The 21,204-nt window shown below is 46.5% G+C and overlaps 1 protein-coding gene across 1 annotated transcript in view; it reads right to left on the bottom strand.

Moving 5' to 3' along the window:
- Positions 1–21,204, bottom strand: part of atp13a3 (ATPase 13A3) — a 130,057-nt gene that overhangs the window by 26,867 nt on the left and 81,986 nt on the right. Inside the window, exon 24 of the mRNA XM_070883471.1 lies at positions 1,232–1,312. Within this exon, the coding sequence (XP_070739572.1) occupies positions 1,232–1,312 (81 nt within the window). The remainder of the gene's footprint in view (positions 1–1,231; positions 1,313–21,204) is intronic.

Raw genomic sequence — 21,204 nt, 5'->3', positions numbered from 1 at the left:
GTCCTTTTCAGAATGGCAGGCAGTGACTAGTGGGGTACCGCAAGGTTCAGTGCTGGGACACCAGCTATTTACAATATACATTAATGATTTAGACGAAGGAATTGAATGTAATATCTCCAAGTTTGCAGATGACACAAAGCAGTGTGAGCTGTGAGGAGGATGCTATGAGGCTGCAGGGTGACTTGGACAGGTTAGGTGAGTGGACAAATGCATGGCAGATGCAGTATAATGTAGATAAATGTGAGGTTATCCACTTTGGTGGTAAAAACAGGAAGGCAGAATATTACCTGAATGGTGACAGATTAGGAAAAGGGGAGGTGCAATGAGACCTGGGTGTCATGGTACATCAGTCATTGAAAGTTGGCATGCAGGTACAGCAGGCGGTGAAGAAGGCAAATGGCATGTTGGCCTTCATAGCGAGAGGATTTGAGTATAGGAGCAGGGAGGTCTTGCTGCAGTTGTACAGAGCCTTGGTGAGACCACACCTTGAGTATTGTGTGCAGTTTTGGTCTCCTAATCTGAGGAAGGACATTCTTGCTATTGAGGGAGTGCAGCGAAGGTTCACCAGACTGATTCCCGGAATGGCAGGACTGACATATGAAGACAGACTGGATTGACTAAGTTTATAGTCACTGGAATTTAGAAGAATGAGAGGGGATCTCATAGAAATATATAACAGTCTGACGGGATTGGACAGGTTAGAGCAGGAAGAATGTTCCCGATGTTGGGGAAGTCCAGAACCAGGGGTCACAGTCTAAGGATAAGGGGTAAGGCATTTAGGACCAAGATGAGGAGAAACTTCTTCACTCAGAGAATTGTGAACCTGTGGAATTCTCTACCACATAAAGTTGGGGAGTCCAGTTCGTTAGATATATTCAAAAGGGAATTAGATGTGACCCTTAGGGCTAAAGGGATCAAGGGGTATGGAGAGAAAGCAGGAGTGGGGTACTGAAGTTTCATGATCAGCCATGATCATATTGAATGGTGGTGCAGGTTTGAAGGGCCGAATGGCCGACTCCTGCAGCTATTTTCTATGTAAGCAAGTTCAAAATTGGAAAATAGATCCAAAGGCAGTTTTGAAGAACTGGAAGCTATGTGAAACAGCCAGAGATATCCAATTTTAAACAGATTGCTTACTGTGCACAGAGAAATTCAACAGAGATAAATATTTCTATATACAATTGAATATTATGATTGAAGTATAACATTTTAAATTGCATTGTTTACTCACCTCGGTTACAAAAGAGACAACTGCATTTATTAGTATCATAATGAGCATTGTAAGCCGCCAATTATACGGAACACAAACCAGCTGAAAAGCAATACAATAGATTACATTCAGTAGTTCTACTTTGTCATTAAACATTTCAATTTACTCTAAACTAACTTTTATTTAACCAAATACATTTATGTTTAATGATTAGAATTTATTTCTTAAGAGTTCAATCAAAATGCTACTTTTTAAATACATTTATAATTAGACATATTGCATAAAAACTAAAGATGGGAGAAAATGGCGCTGTGGTTTACAATGGCCCTGAAATTCAGGCCTCCCTGGTCCGTATGGAGTGTGTACGGACCCAGGAAGGCATCGCAAAAGCCGGTTTTCAGCGCACAATGCGCAGGTGCTGAAAACCGGCTGACAGATCTTCCATAACTCCACAGCCAGGACATTCGCATGGGCGGTATTTACCCATATCTTGCCCAGTGGATGTCCTGAAAACTCTTGTGCCTGATAAAAGCAGGTGCATAGCCTACTTTTACAGGGGCAAGAGTTTTAAAACACACTTAAAAAACATAAAAAGTAACATTTTAAAAACTTTCTTTTTTAAAACTCTGCCCATTACGTTAAATTTATTTTAAAGCATAATTAAAAAAACGTTTTAAAAAATTGGAAAAATAATTTTTTTTAAATAATGCATAAATAACTAATTTAAATGAATGTTAAATATGAAGTGTATTTTTTCTATTTTTTTAAATTAATGTTGTGTGTGTTTGGGGGGGTTTTCATTCATAATAATAGGAACTCCAACTTACGAAGTTTCCATTATTATGAATGAGAACATACTTTACCTTGATTGGCGCCCAGAGCCATGTGACTGCAGCTCCAGCTTTGCGCACGTACTGACGTGCACACGCTGCAACGCACAGTCAGTGGAGGCCTCAGGACCGGGAACTCGCGTGGGCGCAGCAGGAACAGGTAAGTGCACTTCTTTTTTTCTAGAATCCAGTTCAATGCCCGCGGGAAGGAAAAACCGGGATTTCTGGGCCAATATGTTTTCTTTCTACTCAATGTGATTATTAACAGTGCTTAGGATGACCTAATTTACACCTAGTGTCAGCATCGGGCACTCCTGGATCACTATATTATGAAACCATTTAAATTGATTCAGTTCACCTTGGTGCTGACATGCTCCATTAATACTGTAGTTTTGACAACAATGGGATAACTATGCAGGTACAACAATGTGCATACACCTAAGTTATGAAAAGACTTAAAGCAATAGTACATTTGCAATTGCAGTTCGTATAAAACTCTTGTAGTCATCACATTTCTTGACATCCATTAAAAGTCTATGCAAGTCAGTAATGTGGAAACCACACTGCTTGTCTAGAAAGGTGGACTGAGGTCATAGGGGCCGAAATTCAGTCTCCCGATAAGGCATCTGGCTGCCGCTTTCCGGGGCGGTGTCGAATGGCTGCTGAATTGCAGCGGATGGGCCGACACTCGCAAAATTCTCCTCATGGCTGATCTGATCTTAGCCTCAACTCTACTTTCCTGCCCGCTCCCCATAACCCTTGACTCCCACTTTGTTCAAAAATCTGTCTGTCTCTTCCTTCAATATAGTCAATGAGGTAAGTGATTGGCTCGTGATTGGTGAGTAGCTTTTCTTTTTGTTTTTTATATCAGTAAGTGAACTGTAACATTGTTATTACCAATTTAAGGGTATCTAAGGGTTAAGGCATGGCAGGAGAGATCGGTCACGTGATATGCTCCTCCTGTGCCATGTGGGAACTCAGGGACACTTCCGGTGTCCCTGACGACTACGTGTGTGAGAAGTGTGTCCGCCTCGAGCTCCTGACGGTCCGCGTTACGGAATTGGAGCTGAGGGTCGATTCACTCTGGAGCATCCACGATGCTGAGAATGACGTGAGTATCACGTGTAGTGAGTTGGTCTGACCGCAGGAGAAGGGTCCACAAGCCAGATAGGGAATGGAAGACCAGCAGGAAGAGCAGTGCAAGGAAGGTAATGCAGGGGTCCCCTGTGGTCAACCCCCTGCAAAACAGATACACCGTTTTGAGTATCTGGGGGGATGACTCATCGGGGGAGGGCAGCAGCAGACAAGTTCATGGCACCGTGGCTGGCGCTGCTGCACAGGAGGGCAAGAAAAAGAGTGGGAGCGCGATAGTGATAGGGGATTCAATTATGATGGGAACAGATAGGCGTTTCTGCGGCCGCAACCGAGACTCCAGGATGGTATGTTGCCTCCCTGGGGCAAGGGTCAAGGATGTCTCGGAGCGAGTGCAGGACATTCTGAAATGGGAGGGAGAACAGCCAGTTGTCGTGGTGCACATTGGTACCAACGACATAGGTAAAAAAAGGGATGAGGTCCTCCGAAACGAATTTAAGGAGCTAGGAGCTAAATTAAAAAGTAGGACCTCAAAAGTAGTAATCTCGGGATTGCTACCAGTGTCACGTGCTAGTCAGAGTAGGAATCGCAGGATAGCGCAGATGAATACGTGGCTTGAGCAGTGGTGCAGCAGGGAGGGATTCAAATTCCTGGGGCATTGGAACCGGTTCTGGGGGAGGTGGGACCAGTACAAACCGGATGGTCTGCACCTGGGCAGGACCGGAACAAATGTCCTAGGGGGAGTGTTTGCTAGTGCTGTTGGGGAGGAGTTAAACTAATATGGCAGGGGGATGGGAACCAATGCAGGGAGACAGAGGGAGACAAAAGGGAGGCAGAGGCAGGAGACGGAGGGGAGATGGGGGGGCGGAGAGGCCCGGGGCGGGGAACAGGAAGGGCCACTGTGCGGCAGAATTCTAAAAGGACAAAGGGTGTTAAAAAAACAAGCTTGAAGGCTTTGTGTCTTAATGCAAGGAGTATCCGCAATGAGGGGGATGAATTAACTGTGCAAATAGATGTTAACAAATATGATGTGATTGGGATTACGGAGACGTGGCTCCAGGATGATCAGGGCTGGGAACTCAACATCCAGGGGCATTCAACATTCAGGAAGGATAGAATAAAAGGAAAAGGAGGTGGGGTAGCATTGCTAGTTAAAGAGGAGATTAATGCAATAGTTAGGAAAGACATTAGCTTGGATGATGTGGAATCTATATGGGTAGAGCTGCAGAACACCAAAGGGCAGAAAACGTTAATGGGAGTTGTGTACAGACCTCCAAACAGTAGTAGTGATGTTGGGGAGGGCATCAAACAGGAAATTAGGGGTGCATGCAATAAAGGTGCAGCAGTTATAATGGGTGACTTTAATATGCACATAGATTGGGCTAGCCAAACTGGAAGCAATACGGTGGAGGAGGATTTCCTGGAGTGCATAAGGGATGGTTTTCTAGACCAATATGTCGAGGAACCAACTAGGGGGGAGGCCATCTTAGACTGGGTGTTGTGTAATGAGAGAGGACTAATTAGCAATCTCATTGTGCGAGGCCCCTTGGGGAAGAGTGACCATAATATGGTGGAATTCTGCATTAGGATGGAGAATGATACAGTTAATTCAGAGACCATGGTCCAGAACTTAAAGAAGGGTAACTTTGAAGGTATGAGGCGTGAATTGGCTAGGATAGATTGGCGAATGATACTCAAGGGGTTGACTGTGGATGGGCAATGGCAGACATTTAGAGACCGCATGGATGAATTACAACAATTGTACATTCCTGTCTGGCGTAAAAATAAAAAAGGGAAGGTGGCTCAACCGTGGCTATCTAGGGAAATCAGGGATAGTATTAAAGCCAAGGAAGTGGCATACAAATTGGCCAGAAATAGCAGCGAACCTGGGGACTGGGAGAAATTTAGAACTCAGCAGAGGAGGACAAAGGGTGTGATTAGGGCAGGGAAAATGGAGTACGAGAAGAAGCTTGCAGGGAACATTAAGGCGGATTGCAAAAGTTTCTATAGGTATGTAAAGAGAAAAAGGTTAGTAAAGACAAACGTAGGTCCCCTGCAGTCAGAATCAGGGGAAGTCATAACGGGGAACAAAGAAATGGCAGACCAATTGAACAAGTACTTTGGTTCAGTATTCACTAAGGAGGACACAAACAACCTTCCGGATATAAAAGGGGTCAGAGGGTCTAGTAAGGAGGAGGAACTGAGGGAAATCTTTATTAGTCGGGAAATTGTGTTGGGGAAATTGATGGGATTGAAGGCCGATAAATCCCCAGGGCCTGATGGACTGCATCCCAGAGTACTTAAGGAGGTGGCCTTGGAAATAGCGAATGCATTGACAGTCATTTTCCAACATTCCATTGACTCTGGATCAGTTCCTATCGAGTGGAGGGTAGCCAATGTAACCCCACTTTTTAAAAAAAGGAGGGAGAGAGAAAACAGGGAATTATAGACCGGTCAGCCTGACCTCAGTAGTGGGTAAAATGATGGAATCAATTATTAAGGATGTCATAGCAGCGCATTTGGAAAATGGTGACATGATAGGTCCAAGTCAGCATGGATTTGTGAAGGGGAAATCATGTTTGCCAAATCTTCTGGAATTTTTTGAGGATGTTTCCAGTAAAGTGGACAAAGGAGAACCAGTTGATGTGGTATATTTGGACTTTCAGAAGGCTTTCGACAAGGTCCCACACAAGAGATTAATGTGCAAAGTTAAAGCACATGGGATTGGGGGTAGTGTGCTGACGTGGATTGAGAACTGGTTGTCAGACAGGAAGCAAAGAGTAGGAGTAAATGGGTACTTTTCAGAATGGCAGGCAGTGACTAGTGGGGTACCGCAAGGTTCTGTGCTGGGGCCCCAGCTGTTTACATTGTACATTAATGATTTAGACGAGGGGATTAAATGTAGTATCTCCAAATTTGCGGATGACACTAAGTTGGGTGGCAGTGTGAGCTGCGAGGAGGATGCTATGAGGCTGCAGAGTGACTTGGATAGGTTAGGTGAGTGGGCAAATGCATGGCAGATGAAGTATAATGTGGATAAATGTGAGGTTATCCACTCTGGTGGTAAAAACAGAGAGACAGACTATTATCTGAATGGTGACAGATTAGGAAAAGGGAAGGAGCAACGAGACCTGGGTGTCATGGTACATCAGTCATTGAAGGTTGGCATGCAGGTACAGCAGGCGGTTAAGAAAGCAAATGGCATGTTGGCCTTCATAGCGAGGGGATTTGAGTACATGGGCAGGGAGGTGTTGCTACAGTTGTACAGGGCCTTGGTGAGGCCACACCTGGAGTATTGTGTACAATTTTGGTCTCCTAACCTGAGGAAGGACATTCTTGCTATTGAGGGAGTGCAGCGAAGATTCACCAGACTGATTCCCGGGATGGTGGGACTGACCTATCAAGAAAGACTGGATCAACTGGGCTTGTATTCACTGGAGTTCAGAAGAATGAGAGGGGACCTCATAGAAATGTTTAAAATCCTGACGGGTTTAGACAGGTTAGATGCAGGAAGAATGTTCCCAATGTTGGGGAAGTCCAGAACCAGGGGTCACAGTCTAAGGATAAGGGGTAAGCCATTTAGGACCGAGATGAGGAGAGACTTCTTCACCCAGAGAGTGGTGAACCTGTGGAATTCTCTGCCACAGAAAGTAGTTGGGGCCAATTCACTAAATATATTCAAAAGGGAGTTAGATGAAGTCCTTACTACTCGGGGGATCAAGGGGTATGGTGAGAAAGCAGGAAGGGGGTACTGAAGTTTCATGTTCAACCATGAACTCATTGAATGGCGGTGCAGGCTAAAAGGGCTGAATGGCCTGCTCCTGCACCTATTTTCTATGTTTCTATGTTTCTATGATCCACTCGCCACAGCTCTCTGGGGTAGAGAATTCCAAAGACTCCACAACCCTCAGAGAAGAAATTCTTCCTCATCTCAGTTTTAAATGGGCGAACCCTCATTCTGAAACTATTCCTCCTAGTTCTAGATTCCCCCATGAGGGGAAACATCTCTACATCTACCCTGTCCAACCTCCTCAGAATCTTATACGTTTCAATAAGATCAATTCTCATTCTTCTAAACTCCAATGAGTATAGGCCCAACCTGCTCAGCCTTTCTTCATAAGACAATCCCTTCATCTCAGGAATCAACCTAGTGACTCTTCTCTGAACTGCCTCCAATGCAAGTATATCTCTTCTTAAATAAGGAGACCAAACTGTACACAGTACTCCAGAGGTGTGATCTCACCAAGGCCCTGTACAGTTGTAGCAAGACTTCCCTACTTTTATACTCCATCCCTCTTGCAATAAGGGCCAACATTCCATTTGCCTACTTGTTGTACCTGCATGCTAACTTTTTGTGTTACATATACAAGGACCCCCCGATCCATCTGTACTGCAGCATTTTGTACTGGCTCTCCATTTAAATAATAATTTGCTTTTTTATTCTTCCTATCAAAGTGGATATCCTCACATTTTCCCACATTATACTCCATTTGCCAAATTTTTGCCCACTCACTTAACGTATCTATATCCCTTTGCAGATTCTGTGTCCCCTCTTCACAACTTGCTTTCTCACCTATCTTTGTAACATCAGCAAAGTTGGCTACATTACACTCGGTCGCCCTTCATCCAAGTTATTAATATAGATTATAAATAGTTGCGGCCCCAGCACTAATCCCTGTGGCTGTTTGCTCATCCTCCCTGCAGTCCCTGCTCTCGTACCTGTTGGACAAGTGCAAGGGCTGAGGCTCCTCCAATGCTGAGGGAGTATGAGCAGCTAGGGACTAAAGTAAAATGCAGAACCACAAAGGTAATCATCTCTGGGCAAATTTGCATAAGGTAAATAAGATCAGAGAGATGAACACGTGGCTCCAAGTTTGGTGTGTGAGAAATGGATTTAGATTCATGGGGCACTGGCACCAATACTGGGATAAGAGGGAGCTGTTCCGTTAGGACGGGTTTCACTTGAACCAGATTTGGACCAGTGTCCTGGCGACTCGAATAACTGGGGCTATAGATAGGGCTTTAAACTAAATAGTGAGGGGGAGGGATCCGGTGTGCGAAAATTGAAAAAGTCAAAAAGAAAGGAGAAAGCAATAGTGCAGGGTAGCCATAGGGGTAATGATAACCAGAGTGAGAGAGGATGGTCCAGAGCATATAAACATAAGGGTGCATCAGAAAGTGGGGTCAGAGTAGGGAAAAAAAGTAAAAAGACAAAATTGAAAAGCTCTTTATCTGAATGCACGCAGCATTCGTAACCAAATAGATGAGTTGATGGCACAAATAGAAATAAATAGGTATGATCTGATAGCTATTACAAGGTGACCAAGGCTGGGAACTGTATATTCAGGAGTCTTGCCATTTTGGAAGGATAGGCAGAAAGGAAAAGGAGGTGGGGAAGCACTGTTAATAAAGGATGAGATGATCAGTGCAGTAGTGAGAAATGATATTGGCTCAGAAGATCAAGATGTACAATCAGTTTGGGTGGAGATAAGAGATAATAAGGGAAAGAAGTCACTGGTGGGAGTAGTCTGTAGGCCCGGCATTTCCCGGCTGGAGCTCCTGCTGACTCGATGCGACCTGGAACTCCTGGCTGGACCTCCTGCAGCGGCTGGACGACTTGACGTGACCTGGACCTCCCAGCTGGACGTCCTCCGACGACTGGACCTGACTATCTCCTCCCCCTGCCATCTGGACCTCTCCTTCAACACTGATGGCCTGGTCTTCTCTCCTCCTCCAGCACCTGGTGAGTACAATGGCTGTGACCTTCCTGCCCCCCATTCTGAACCCCAGTGCACCGCTGGCCCCCACAATGCCTGCCCCCAAACAAACCTTGGACCAACTACCATCAAAGGCGCTACCCAGCGCCAAGCCTGCGGCCAACACCTCGCCGTAGGCAATTAGGCCCATATAGCAGTGCCTGGTCTCGTCGTCCTGGACCCCCTTGCCACTGGACCAAAACCTTGCTCAGCTAAGCCCGTGTGGTAGCCGGCGTGCAACGATCACCCTACATGAAAAGAAATCATGCACAGGCATCTTCCACTCCTCTAACATGAAGTTCGGGACCTAGAACGTCAGGACCCTCATGGACAACCCCAACAGCGACAGACCAGAACGCCGCACCGCCATAGTTGCCCAGGAACTTAGACGCTTTGATATCGACATCGCAGCCCTAAGCGAGACCCGGCGGGCAGGGGAAGGCCAGCTCAATGAACAAGGTGGAGGTTACACCTTCTTCTGGAAAGGGAAACCAGAAGCAGAACACCACTGCCACGGAGTTGGCTTCGTCATCAAAAACGAGCTGGTCGACCGCCTCAAAGACTCCCCCTGCGGGACTAACAAACGCCTCATGACATTTCGACTCACCCTATCCCGGAACCAGTGCGCCACAGTCATCAGTGCTTACGCCCCAACAGTCGATGCAACAGATGAGACCAAAGAGGGTTTTTACTCCAATCTCGGCCCCGCGGGTGACAAACTGATCCTCCTCGGCGACTTTAACGCCAGGGTCGGCAGGGACACAGACCTCTGGGGAGGCGTGATTAGCAGAGAGAGGGTTGGGAAAGCCAACTCCAGCGGTACCCTACTCCTGACAAAATGTCTAGAGCATGAACTTGTCATCACCAACACCTTGTTCCGCCAGAGAGACAAATACAAGGCAACGTGGCAACACACTCGCTCCAAGCACTGGCACCTGCTCGGCTGTCATCGTCCGAGCCAGGTATCGCAGGGATGTGCACATCACCCACGCCATGACAGGAGCCGACGACTGCTGGATGGACCACTGCCTAATCCAATCCATCATTGACATCAACATAGCCCCAAAGCGAAGGGGGCAGCAGAAGCAATGTTGCCAAAAAGTCAATGCCAGGATAGTTAAGGACCCAGCTAAGAGAACCCTTTACAGTCTGCGCCTCACAGCTAACCTGGCGTGCCTTGATGACCCCGAGATGCAGAATGCCTACAGCGCTTGGTCTGCCCTCTAGGCCTTCATAACCAGTGTCTGCAAAGAGACGCTCGGTCACTCAACCAGGAAACATCAGGACTGGTTTGATGCGAATGATCAGGAGATTCAAGAACTAATAGACTCAAGTGCAGGGCATTTCTGAGCCTTAAACAGCAACCCAACCCGGGAGCAGCAAAGCAGCCTTACAGACGGCTAAAGGCTAAGGTCCAACAAAAAACCCGGGACCTAAAGAAAGGTGGTGGATGGAGAAAGCACAGGAGATACAGCAGCTGGCCGACAGCCATGAAGTGCAAGGATTCCTCACCGTAGTCAAGGCCGCATACGGATTAAACTCCCAAGGCTCCACCCCACACCTGGCCAAGAACAGGGAAACACTCATCAAGGACACCGAGGCAGTCAGGGCCCGCTGGAAGGAACACTTCGAAGATCTCCTCAACCGAGACTCTGCCTTTGACTCGAGTGTTCTCGACTCCATCCCGCAGCATGCTACCCACCACCACCTCAGTGAGACCCCAACACTGCACGAGGTATAAAAAGCCATAAGACAGCTAAAAAAACAACAAGGCTACGGGAGCAGATGGAATCCCTGCTGAGGCACTGAAGTATGGTGGAGAGGCACTACTGGCACGAATACACGACCTCATCTCTCTCATCTGGAGGGAGGAGAGCATGCCGGGAAATCTTAGAGATGCAGTGATCATGACCATCTTTAAAAAAGGGGTCAAGTCCGACTGCGGTAACTGCAGAGGAATCTCCCTGCTATCAACCACTGGGAAATTCGTCGCTAGAGTCCTCCTCAACCGTCTTCTCCCCGTGGCGGAGGAGCTCCTCCCGCAGTCGCAGTGCAGATTTTATCCCCTCCGAGGCACAACGGACATGATCTTTGCAGCGTAACAGCTGCAGGAAAAATGCAGGGAACAGCGCCAGCCCTTATACATGACCTTCTTCGATCTTACAAAGGTCTTCGACACTGTCAACTGCGAGGGTCTATGGAGCGTCCTCCTCCATTTCGAATGCCCCCAAAAGTACGTCACCATACTCCGCCTGCTCCACGACGATATGCAAGCTGTGATCCTTACCAACGGATCCATCACAGACCCAATTCATGTCCGGACCGGGGTCAAGCAAGGCTGCATCATCGCCCCAACCCTCTTCTCAATCTTCCTCACTGCCATGCTCCACCTCACAGTTGATAAGCTCCCTGCTGGAGTGGAGCTAAACTACAGAACCAGTGGGAAGCTGTTCAACCTTCGCCATCTCCAGGCCAGGTCCAAGGCCACTCCAACCTCTGCCATCGAGCTACAGTACGCGGACGACGCCTGCGTCTGTGCACACACAGAGGCTGAACTACAGGACACAGTCGACGTATTTTCCGAGGCGTAAGAAAGCATGGGCCTTACATTAAACATTAGTAAGACAAAGGTCCTTCACCAGCCTGACCTCACCGCACAGCACTGCCCCCCAAACATCAAGATCTACGGCGTGGCCCTGGACAACGTGGGCCACTTCCCCTATCTCGGGAGCCTCCTATCAACAAGAGCAGGCATTGATGATGAGATCCAACACCTCCTCCAGTGCGCCAGTGCAGCCTTCGGCCGCCTGAGGAAAAGTGTGTTTGAAGATCAGTACCTCAAAACTGTCACCAAGCTCATAGTCTACAAGGCCGTAGTAATACCCGCCCTCCTGTATGGCTCAGAGACATGGACCATGTACAGTAGACACCTCAAAGTCGCTGGAGAAATACCACCAGCGATGTTTCCACAAGATCCTGCAAATCCACTGGGAGGACAGACGCACAAACGTTAGTGTACTCGTCCAGGCCAACATCCCCAGCATTGAAGCACTGACCATACTTGATCAGCTCCGCTGGGCAGGCCACATAGTCCGCATGCCAGAGACGAGACTCCCAAAGCAAGCACTCTACTCGGAACTCGTCCACAGCAAACGAGCCGAAGACGGGCAGAGGAAACGTTACAAAGACACCCTCAAAGCCTCCCTGATAAAGTGCGACATCCCCACTGACACCTAGCAGTCCTTGGCCATAGATCGCCCTAAGTGGAGAAAGTGCATTCGGGAGTGCGCTGAGCTCCTCGGGTATCATCGCCGAGAGCATGCAGAAATCAAGTGCAGGCCGCAGAAGGAGCATGCGGCAAACCAGGCTCCCCGCCCACCCTTTCCCTCAACGACTATCTGTCCGACCTGTGACAGAGACTGTGATTCTCGTATTGGACTGTACAGCCACCTAAGAACTCATGCTAAGAGTGGAAGCAAGTCTTCCTCGATTCCGAGGGACTGCCTATGATGATGAGCAGCAGCTACACTGTAGCACAGAGTATAAATCAAGAAATAATGAAGGCTTGTAAGAAAGGTACGGCAATAATCATGGGTTATTTTAATCTTCATATAGATTGGACAAATCAAATTGGCAAAGGTTGCCTTGAGGAAGAGTTTATAGAGTGTATTCAGGATGGTTTCTTAGAACAATACATTGTGGAACCAACCAGGGAGCAGACTATTTTAGATCTGGTGATGTGAAATGAGACTGTAGTAATTAATGATCTCATAGTAAAGGATCCTCTTGGGAAGAGTGATTATAGCATGGTTGTACTTCAAATTCAGATTGAAGGTGAGAAAACTAGTGTCCTGAACTTAAATAACGGAAATTACAAAGGTATGAATGCAGCATTGGCTAAAGTGGGCTGGGAAAATAGATGACAGGGTAAGACGGTAGATGAGCAGTGGAAAACATTTAAGAAAATATTTCATAACTCTCAGCAAAGATATATTCCAGTGAGAAAGAAAGACTCTAAGAGAAGGATGAACCATCTGTGGTTAACTAAGGAAGTAAAGGATGGTATCAAATTAAAAACAATGGCATACAATGTTGTGAAGAATAGTGAAGGCCAGAAGATTGGAAAATTTTTAGAAACCATCAAAAGACGACTAAAAAAAATTGTCATATATGTATACTCTGTATATACTATACTGGTACCACTAGAGGGTGCAACTGTGGGGTTCCAGGCAGGAGCTGTATAAAAGGCTGGTCACCACGTTGCTGCCTCACTCTGGAGTTACAATAAAGAGACTAAGGTCACAGCAGTTCAAGCTCAGCACTAGGCCTCGTGGAGTTATTCTACAGCTAAGTAGAGACATATTAACTGGCAACGAGAACAGATCACGGACTTACACGCAGCGATGGCTGCCATTGGTAGTTTAGAAAAGTTCAGAGAGGGTGAAGCCTTTACTCGGGTTTCGCTGGCCAGGTATCACTTCTACACACACTGCAGCACCGAGGGCCAGGATTTAGCAGAATATGTTGCAGACCTACGAAGGCTCGCGGAACCATGCGAATTTGGCAAACTCCTCAACAATGTGTTGTGGGACATTTTCGCGATGGGACGGGACGTGAAGCGGATCATCACCTTAAGCCAGGCGTTCACGACCTCAACGTTGAGGTTCTCCCAGAATCAAAACTCACTGGCAAGTACTGTGCAGAAAATAACTGTTGATCAAAGAATTAGTCGACTCAGAGTCTGCCAAGGAGTGTAAATGTGAATCATTTAACATGCTGGTGTTGCGGGAGTAACCATCAGGCCCGTTTGTGTCGATTCAGACACTATGTGTGCAAAGGCTGCAGCCAAAAGCGAATGTGCAGAAGAACTGCGACTCAAAACGTGGCAGAGGAGTTGGCAGAAGGTTTCCGATCCAGCAAGGATCATAAAGTACAAGTTAAAGAGGCAACTCAGCCCGAGGTGCACACCTTCACTACCAAAAGTCCCCTCATGATGAAAGTCAAGATAAATGGCATTGGACACGGGGGGTGAGTCAGTCACTTATGAGCCAGAAAGCACTTGAGAAGCTGTGGGGCAACAAAGAACAAAGACCCAAGCTGAGCCCGATTCAGACAAAGCTGCGCACTTACACCAAGGAACTGATCCCAGTTATCGGCAGTGCAAGTGTAAAGGTATCCTATGATGGAGAGATACACGAATTGCCACTGTGGGTTGTGCCAGGCAACGGGCCAACGCTGCTTGGCAGAAGCTGGATGGGGAAGATTCGGTGGAACTGAGAAGACATCAAAGCATTATCTTCAGTGGACGATGCTTCCTGTGCTCAAGTGCTGAACAAGTTCCCATCCCTATTTGAACCAGGCATCAGCAACTTCACAGGTGCCAAAGTGCAGATCCACTTAATCCCCAAGTCACGGCCTGTTCATCACAAGGCTTGAGCGGTCTCTTACATAATGAGGGAAAAAGTGGAGATCGAATTGGACAGACTTCAACGCGAGGGAATCATATCACCAGTCGAATTCAACGAGTGGGCCAGCCCGATTGTTCCGGTACTTAAGAGCGATGGCACGGTCAGAATCTGCGGCGACTACAAGGTAACGATCAACCGAATTTCATTACAGGAACAGTACCCGCTACCCAAAGCCAATGATCTCTTTGCAACATTAGCAGGGGGAAAGACGTTCACCAAGCTGGATCTAACCTTCGCTTACATGACCCAGGAGCTGGCTGAGTCGTCGAAAAAATTAACGTGCATTAACACACACAAAGGACTGTTTTTGTATCACAGGTGCCCGTTCGGGATCTGCTCGGCTGCAGCCAGCTTCCAAAGGAACATGGAGAGTCTGTTGAAATCGGTTCTACGCACTGTTGTATTTCAGGATGATTGTATTTCACTGGCCGCGGCACCACCGAACACCTGCACAACCTGCAAGAGGTTTTAAGTCGACTAAACAGAGTCGGACTCTGGCTGAAACGATCTAAGTGTGTCTCCCTGGCGCCAGAGGTAGAATCCCTTGGGAGGAAGATTGCGGCAGACGGCACAGGCCCACGGACTCAAAGACAGAGGTCATCAAGAATGCACCCAGGCCACGAATTGTAACGGAGCTGCGCTCGTTCCTGGGACTCCTCAACTACTTCGGTAACTTTCTTCCAGGGTTGAGCACCTTGCTCGAACCGTTGTGCAAGTTGTTACACAAGGGAGATGACTGAGTTTGGGGTCAAAATCAAGAGACCTCCTTCAAAAAGGCCAGAAACTTGTTATGTTCGAACAAGTTGCTTGTATTGTATGACCCAGGCAAACGTCTAGTTTTAGCATGCGATGCGTCATCGTACGGTGTCGGGTGTGTTTTACAGCAAGCAATTGTAGCGGGCAAACGCCAACCGGTTGCATATGCGTTTAGAAGTCTATCCAAGGCCGAAAGAGCCTACAGTATAGTCGAGGAGGCGGCTTTAGCCTCTGTCTATGGGGTAAAAAAAATGCACCAGCATTTGTTCGGACTCAGGTTCTAGTTAGAAACCGACCACAAGCCCCTAATCCTACTGTTTTCGGAAAGCAAAGGCATAAACACCAATGCTTCGTTGCAAATCCAAAGATGGGCAGTAACACTGTCGGCCTACGATTATACAATCCGCCACAGATCAGGCACTGAGAACTGCGCCGATGCCCTCAGCCGGCTACCATTGCCCACCACCAGGGTGGAAATGGCGCACCCGTAGATCTGTGTCTGGTCATGGATGTCTTCGAAAGCGAAGGGTCACCCGTAACGGCCCGCCTGATCAAGACCTGGACAAACCAGGACCCCGTGTTATCTCTTGTAAAAAGTTGCATCCTCAATGGGGGCTGGTCAGTGGTCCCAAGAGAAATGCAAGATGAGATAAAGCCGTTTCACTGTTGTAAAGACGAAATGTCCATCCAATCGGATTGCCTCTTATGGGGCAACCACGTCATCCTGCCAAAAAAAGGCAGGGCAAACATTCTTACACGACCTACACAATGCCCAACCCAGGCATAGTCATGATGAAGGCTATCACCAGGACCCACGTCTGGTGGCTCGGCATTGACTCGGACTTGGAGTCGTGTGTGCGCCAGTGTAACACTTGCTCACAATTGAGCAATGCCCCCAGGGAGGCTCCACTTAGTCTGTGGTCCTGGCCCTTAAAACCATGGTCCAGGATCCACGTAGATTATGCGGGCCCCTTTCTAGGAAAAATGTTCTTCGTTGTTGTGGACGCCTACTCTAAGTGGATCGAATGTGTAATAATGGCATCCAGGACGTCCACCGCCACCATTGAAAGCCTCAGGGTCACATTCGCCACCCATTCTGGTCGGTGATAATGGTCCGTGTTTCACCAGCTCGGAATTCAATCAATTCATGATCCGCAATGGCATCAAGCATGTCAAGTCTGCATCGTTCAAGCTCGCATCCAACAGCCAAGCAGAGTGGGCAGTCCAAACCATAAAGCAGAGCTTGAAACGAGTCATGGAAGGCGCCTTACAAACATGCCTATCCGGGTGCTGATCACTTACAGGACACGACCCCTCTCGCTTACTGGGGTCCCCCCTGCGGAGTTACTAATGAAACGTGCACTCAAAACCAGGCTCTCCTTAGTCCACCCTGACCTTAACGATCAGGTGGAAACCAGGCCTTATCGGCAAAACATGCAACATGATCGCGCGGCTGTATCACGCGACATCAGTGTAAACGACCCGGTGTTTGTGCTGAATCACAATCATGGCCCCAAATGGGTCGCTGGCACTGTTTTTGCCAAGGAGGGGAATAGTGTTTGTTGTCAAACTGCTTAATGGACAAACGTGCAGAAAGCATTTGGATCAGACCAAATTGTGATTTACAGGTAACCAAGAACGACTGGGAGTGGACCTTACCTTCAGCTATCCACCTACACACACCCAATCAGCAACAGACCTAGTTGCCAACCATGAGGATGATCCCACCATCTCCAATAGTCCAGTCAGACCAACAGCGCTGCAAGGTAGCAGTGGTCCGACCAACTCCACCATGCCAGAAGTGACACTCAGACGATCAACCAGGGAGTGCAGAGTTCCGGATCGCCTCAACCTGTAACTAACTCGCATCAAAGACATTGGGGGGGAAATGTTGTCATATATGTATACTCTATATATACTATGCTGGTACCACTAGAGGGTGCAACTGTGGGAGGCCCAGGCAGGAGCTGTATAAAAGGCTGGTCACCACATTGCTGCCTCACTCTGGAGTTACAATAAAAAGAGACTAAGATCACAACAGTTCAAGCACAGCAGCATTCGCTAAAGTGGGCTGGAAAAATAGATGAAAGGGTAAGACGGTAGATGAGCAGTGGAAAACATTTAAGGAAATATTTCATAACTCTCAGCAAAGATGTATTCCAGTGAGAAAGAAAGACTCTATGAGAAGGATGAGCCATCTGTGGCTAACTAAGGAAGTAAAGGATGGTATCAAATTGAAAACAAAGGCATACAATATTTTGAAGAATAGTGGAAGGCCTGAAGATTGGGAAATTTTTAGAAACCATCAAAGGATGACTGAAAAAATAATAAAGAAAGAAAATAGTTTATGAAAGTAAACTAGCAAGAAAAATAAAAAACGACAGTAAGAGTTTGTACGGGTATATAAAAAGGGAGAGAGTAGCTAAAGTAAATGTTGGTCTCTTAGAGGATGAGACTGGGGAATTAATAATGGGAAACAGGGAAATGGCAGAGACTCTGAACAAATATTTTGTATCAGTCTTCACAGTAGAAGACAGTAAAAGCATACCAATAATTGATAACCAAGGGACTATTAGGAAGGAGGAACTTAAAACAATCACTATCACTAGAGAAAAAGTACTAGGCGAACTAATGGAACTAAAGGTGGGCAAGTCCCCTGGACCTGATGGCCTGCATCCGAGGGTCTTAAAAGAAGTTGCTGCAGAGATAGAGGTTGCATTGGTTGTAATCGACCAAAATTCCCTGGATTCTGTAGAGGTCCCACCGGATTGGAAAACTGCAAATTTAAGGATGGAGCCAGAAAGCAGGAAACTGTAGACCAGTTAGCCTAACATCTGTCATTGGGAAAATGCTGGAGTCCATTATTGAGTAAGTAGTAGCAGGACATTTACAAAATCATAATACAGTCAAGCAGAGTCAGTATGGTTTTATGAAAGGGAAATCATGTTTGACAAATTTGCTGGAGTTCTTTGAGGATGTAACGAGCAGGGTGGATAAAGGGGAACAAGTAGATGTGGTGTATTTGGATTTCCAGAAGACATTCAATAAGGTGCCGCATAAAAGGTTACTGCACAAGATAAGAGCTCGCGGGATTGGGGGTAATGTATTAGTCTCCTTGATAATGGGGGTAATGTATTAGCATCCCCACTGACACCTGGGAGTCCCTGGCCAAAGACCGCCCTAAGTGGAGGAAGTGCATCCGGGAGGGCACTGAGCACCTCGAGTCTCATTGCCAAGAGCATGCAGAAATTAATTGCAGGCAGCGGAAAGAGCGTGCGGCAAGCCAGTCCCACCCACCTTTTCCCTCAACGACTGTCTGTCCCACCTGTGACAGGGACTGCGGTTCTCGTATTGGACTGTTCAGTGAGCTAAGGACTCATTTTTAGAGTGGAAGCAAGTCTTCCTCGATTCCGAGAGCCTGCCTATGACGATGAATATATTAGCATGGATAGAGGATCGGCTAACTAACAGAAAACAAAGAGTCGGGATAAATGGGTCATTTTCAGGTTGGAAAACTGTAACTCGCAGGGCGCCACAGGGATCAGTGCTGGAGCTGCAACTATTTGCAATCTATATTAATGACTTGGATGAAGGGACCGAGTGTAAGGTAGCCAAATTTGCTGATGATACAAAGACAGGTGGGAAAGCAAGTTGTGAGGAGGATGCAAAGAATCTGCAAAGGGATATAGACAGGCTAAGTGAGTGGGCAAAAATGTGGCAGATGGAGTATAATATGGGAAAATGTGAAGTTATCTACTTTGGCAGGAAAAATAAAAAAGCAAATTATTATTTAAATTGGGAGTGATTACAAAATGCAGTGGTACAGAGGGATCTAGGGGTCCTTGTACATAAAACGCAAAAAGTTAGCACGCAGGTACAGCAAATAATTAGGAAGACAATTGGAATGTTGGCCTTTATTGCAAGGGGGATGGATTATAAAAGTAGAGAAGTCCTGCTACAACTGGACAGGGCGTTAGTGAGTTCACACCTGGAGTACTGCATGCAATTTTGGTCTCCTTATTTAAGGAGGGATATACTTGCATTGGAGGCAGTTCAGAGAAGGTTCATGAGATTGATTTTCGAGATGAAGGGGTTGTGTTATGAAGAAAGATTGAGCAGGTTGGGCTTATACTCATTGGAGTTTAGAAGAATGAGAGGTGATCTTATTAAAATATATAAGATCTTGAGGGGGCTTGACAGGTAGATGCAGCGAGGATGTTTCCCCTTGTGGGAGAATCTAGAACTAGGGGACATAGTTTCAGAATAAGGGGTCGCCCATTTAAAACGGAAATGAGGAGGAATTTCTTCTCTCAGCGGGTTGTAAATCTTTGGAATTCTCTACCCCAGAGAACTGTGGAGGCTGGGTCATTGAACATATTTAAGGTAGAAATGGACAGATTTTTGAATGATAAGGGAGTCAAGAGTTATGGGGAGCAGGCAGGGAAGTGGAGTTGAGGCCAAGATCAGATCAGCCATGAACTTATTAAATGTCGGAGCAGGCTTGAGGGGTCAAATGGCCCACTCCTGCTCCTATTTCTTATGTTTTTATGTAGTGCTACCTTCTGGATCCCCATATCTGCCTCACTCATAGGTCACACGCTTCTGTCCCTGACCAAGGTTCAAATTTGAATTATTTAACCGAAGGTGTATGGCTGCCTCCTGGTACACAGCGTCCAGGTAACACTCTTCCTCTCTGATGTATCGCAGTGTCTGAAGCTTGGACTCCAGCTCATCAACCCTGAGCCGAAGTTCCTCGAGCCGCCACCACTTACTGCAGATGTGGTCGCCGTGGATCACACTGGTGTCCACCATCTCCCACATGCTACAGCCGCAACACATCACCTGCCTTGCCATCTCTTTGTATTATATTTAACTAATTAGGTTTTCAAGTTTTGAAGTATCAAATTATCTATGTATAGTTTTTAATCTATACCACAGCTATTCATTTAAACCAATGTCCATGTTTAGAAACCTTGATCTATTTAATTAAATTTGTATTAAATAATTTAGTTTGCAGTTTAGTTTATTGACTTCTTAATTGATCTGGATTAAGTAATGGGTAATTAAATTAAATATCTCCCTGTAGCACAAAGCACTATAAATAGTGTGGGCACAATGCTGCAACTCTTTCACCCTTTTCTCCGAATTCCCACTCTTTCCAAATAAACCACTCTGTTTAAGTCCACTCCCTTTAAGACAGCTCTGTGCATACATTTGCGACTTTTGTGTCAGCTGCAAACTTTGAAATTATACCCAAGTCCAGGGCATTAATATATATCAAAAAGAGCAGTCATAATACCGAAACCTGGGAAACGCCACTGTATACTCCCCACCCCCCTCCCTCCACCAGTCTGAAAAACAACTGTTCACCCTATTTTCTGTCCATTAACCAATTTTGTATCCATGTTACCAATATCCATTTAAGCCCATGGGCTTTAATTTTGCTAACAAGTGGTACTTTATCAAATGCCCTTTGAAAGTCCATATACACAACATCAACTGAAGTACCCCCATCAACTCTCTCCGTTACTTCATCAAAGAACTCAATCAAGTTAGTCAAACAAATCTGTGCTGACTTTCAGATATTAGCCCAACTTTTCGAAGTGCCAAATAATTTTGTCCTGGATTATCATCTCAAAGTTTCCCCACCGCCGTTGTTAGGCTGACTGGCTTGTAGTTGCTGGAATTACCTCCTCCCCTTTGTTTTTTTAAAACAGGGGTGTAACATTTGCAATCCTCCAGTCCTCTGGCACCACTCCCATAGCCAAGGAGTATTGGAAGATTGTGGCCAGAGCCTCCGCAATTTCCACCCAAACTTCCCTCAGTAACCGAGGATGCATCCCATCTGTATTGTATAACTTTTCTACCTTGTGTGCTGCTAGCCTTTCACGCTTTTACTATTTGTGTACAAAAGACTTTTGGGTTCTATTCTCATACTCTCTTTTTGTCCCTCTCATTCCATTTTGAACTCGTCTGTATTCAGCATGGTTATCTCTACTGTATTATGAACATTACATTTGTTGGAGTTCAGTCTGAGAATGTGCGCAGACGCAGGCGTCGTCCACGTACTGCAGCTCAACGAGAGGCTGAAC

This window comes from Pristiophorus japonicus, chromosome 6 (assembly GCF_044704955.1).
Source record: "Pristiophorus japonicus isolate sPriJap1 chromosome 6, sPriJap1.hap1, whole genome shotgun sequence".
In the NCBI taxonomy this organism is placed as follows: domain Eukaryota; kingdom Metazoa; phylum Chordata; class Chondrichthyes; family Pristiophoridae; genus Pristiophorus; species Pristiophorus japonicus.
Note: the sequence above shows the minus strand (reverse complement) of the source record. Positions and strands in the feature narration are given on the sequence as shown.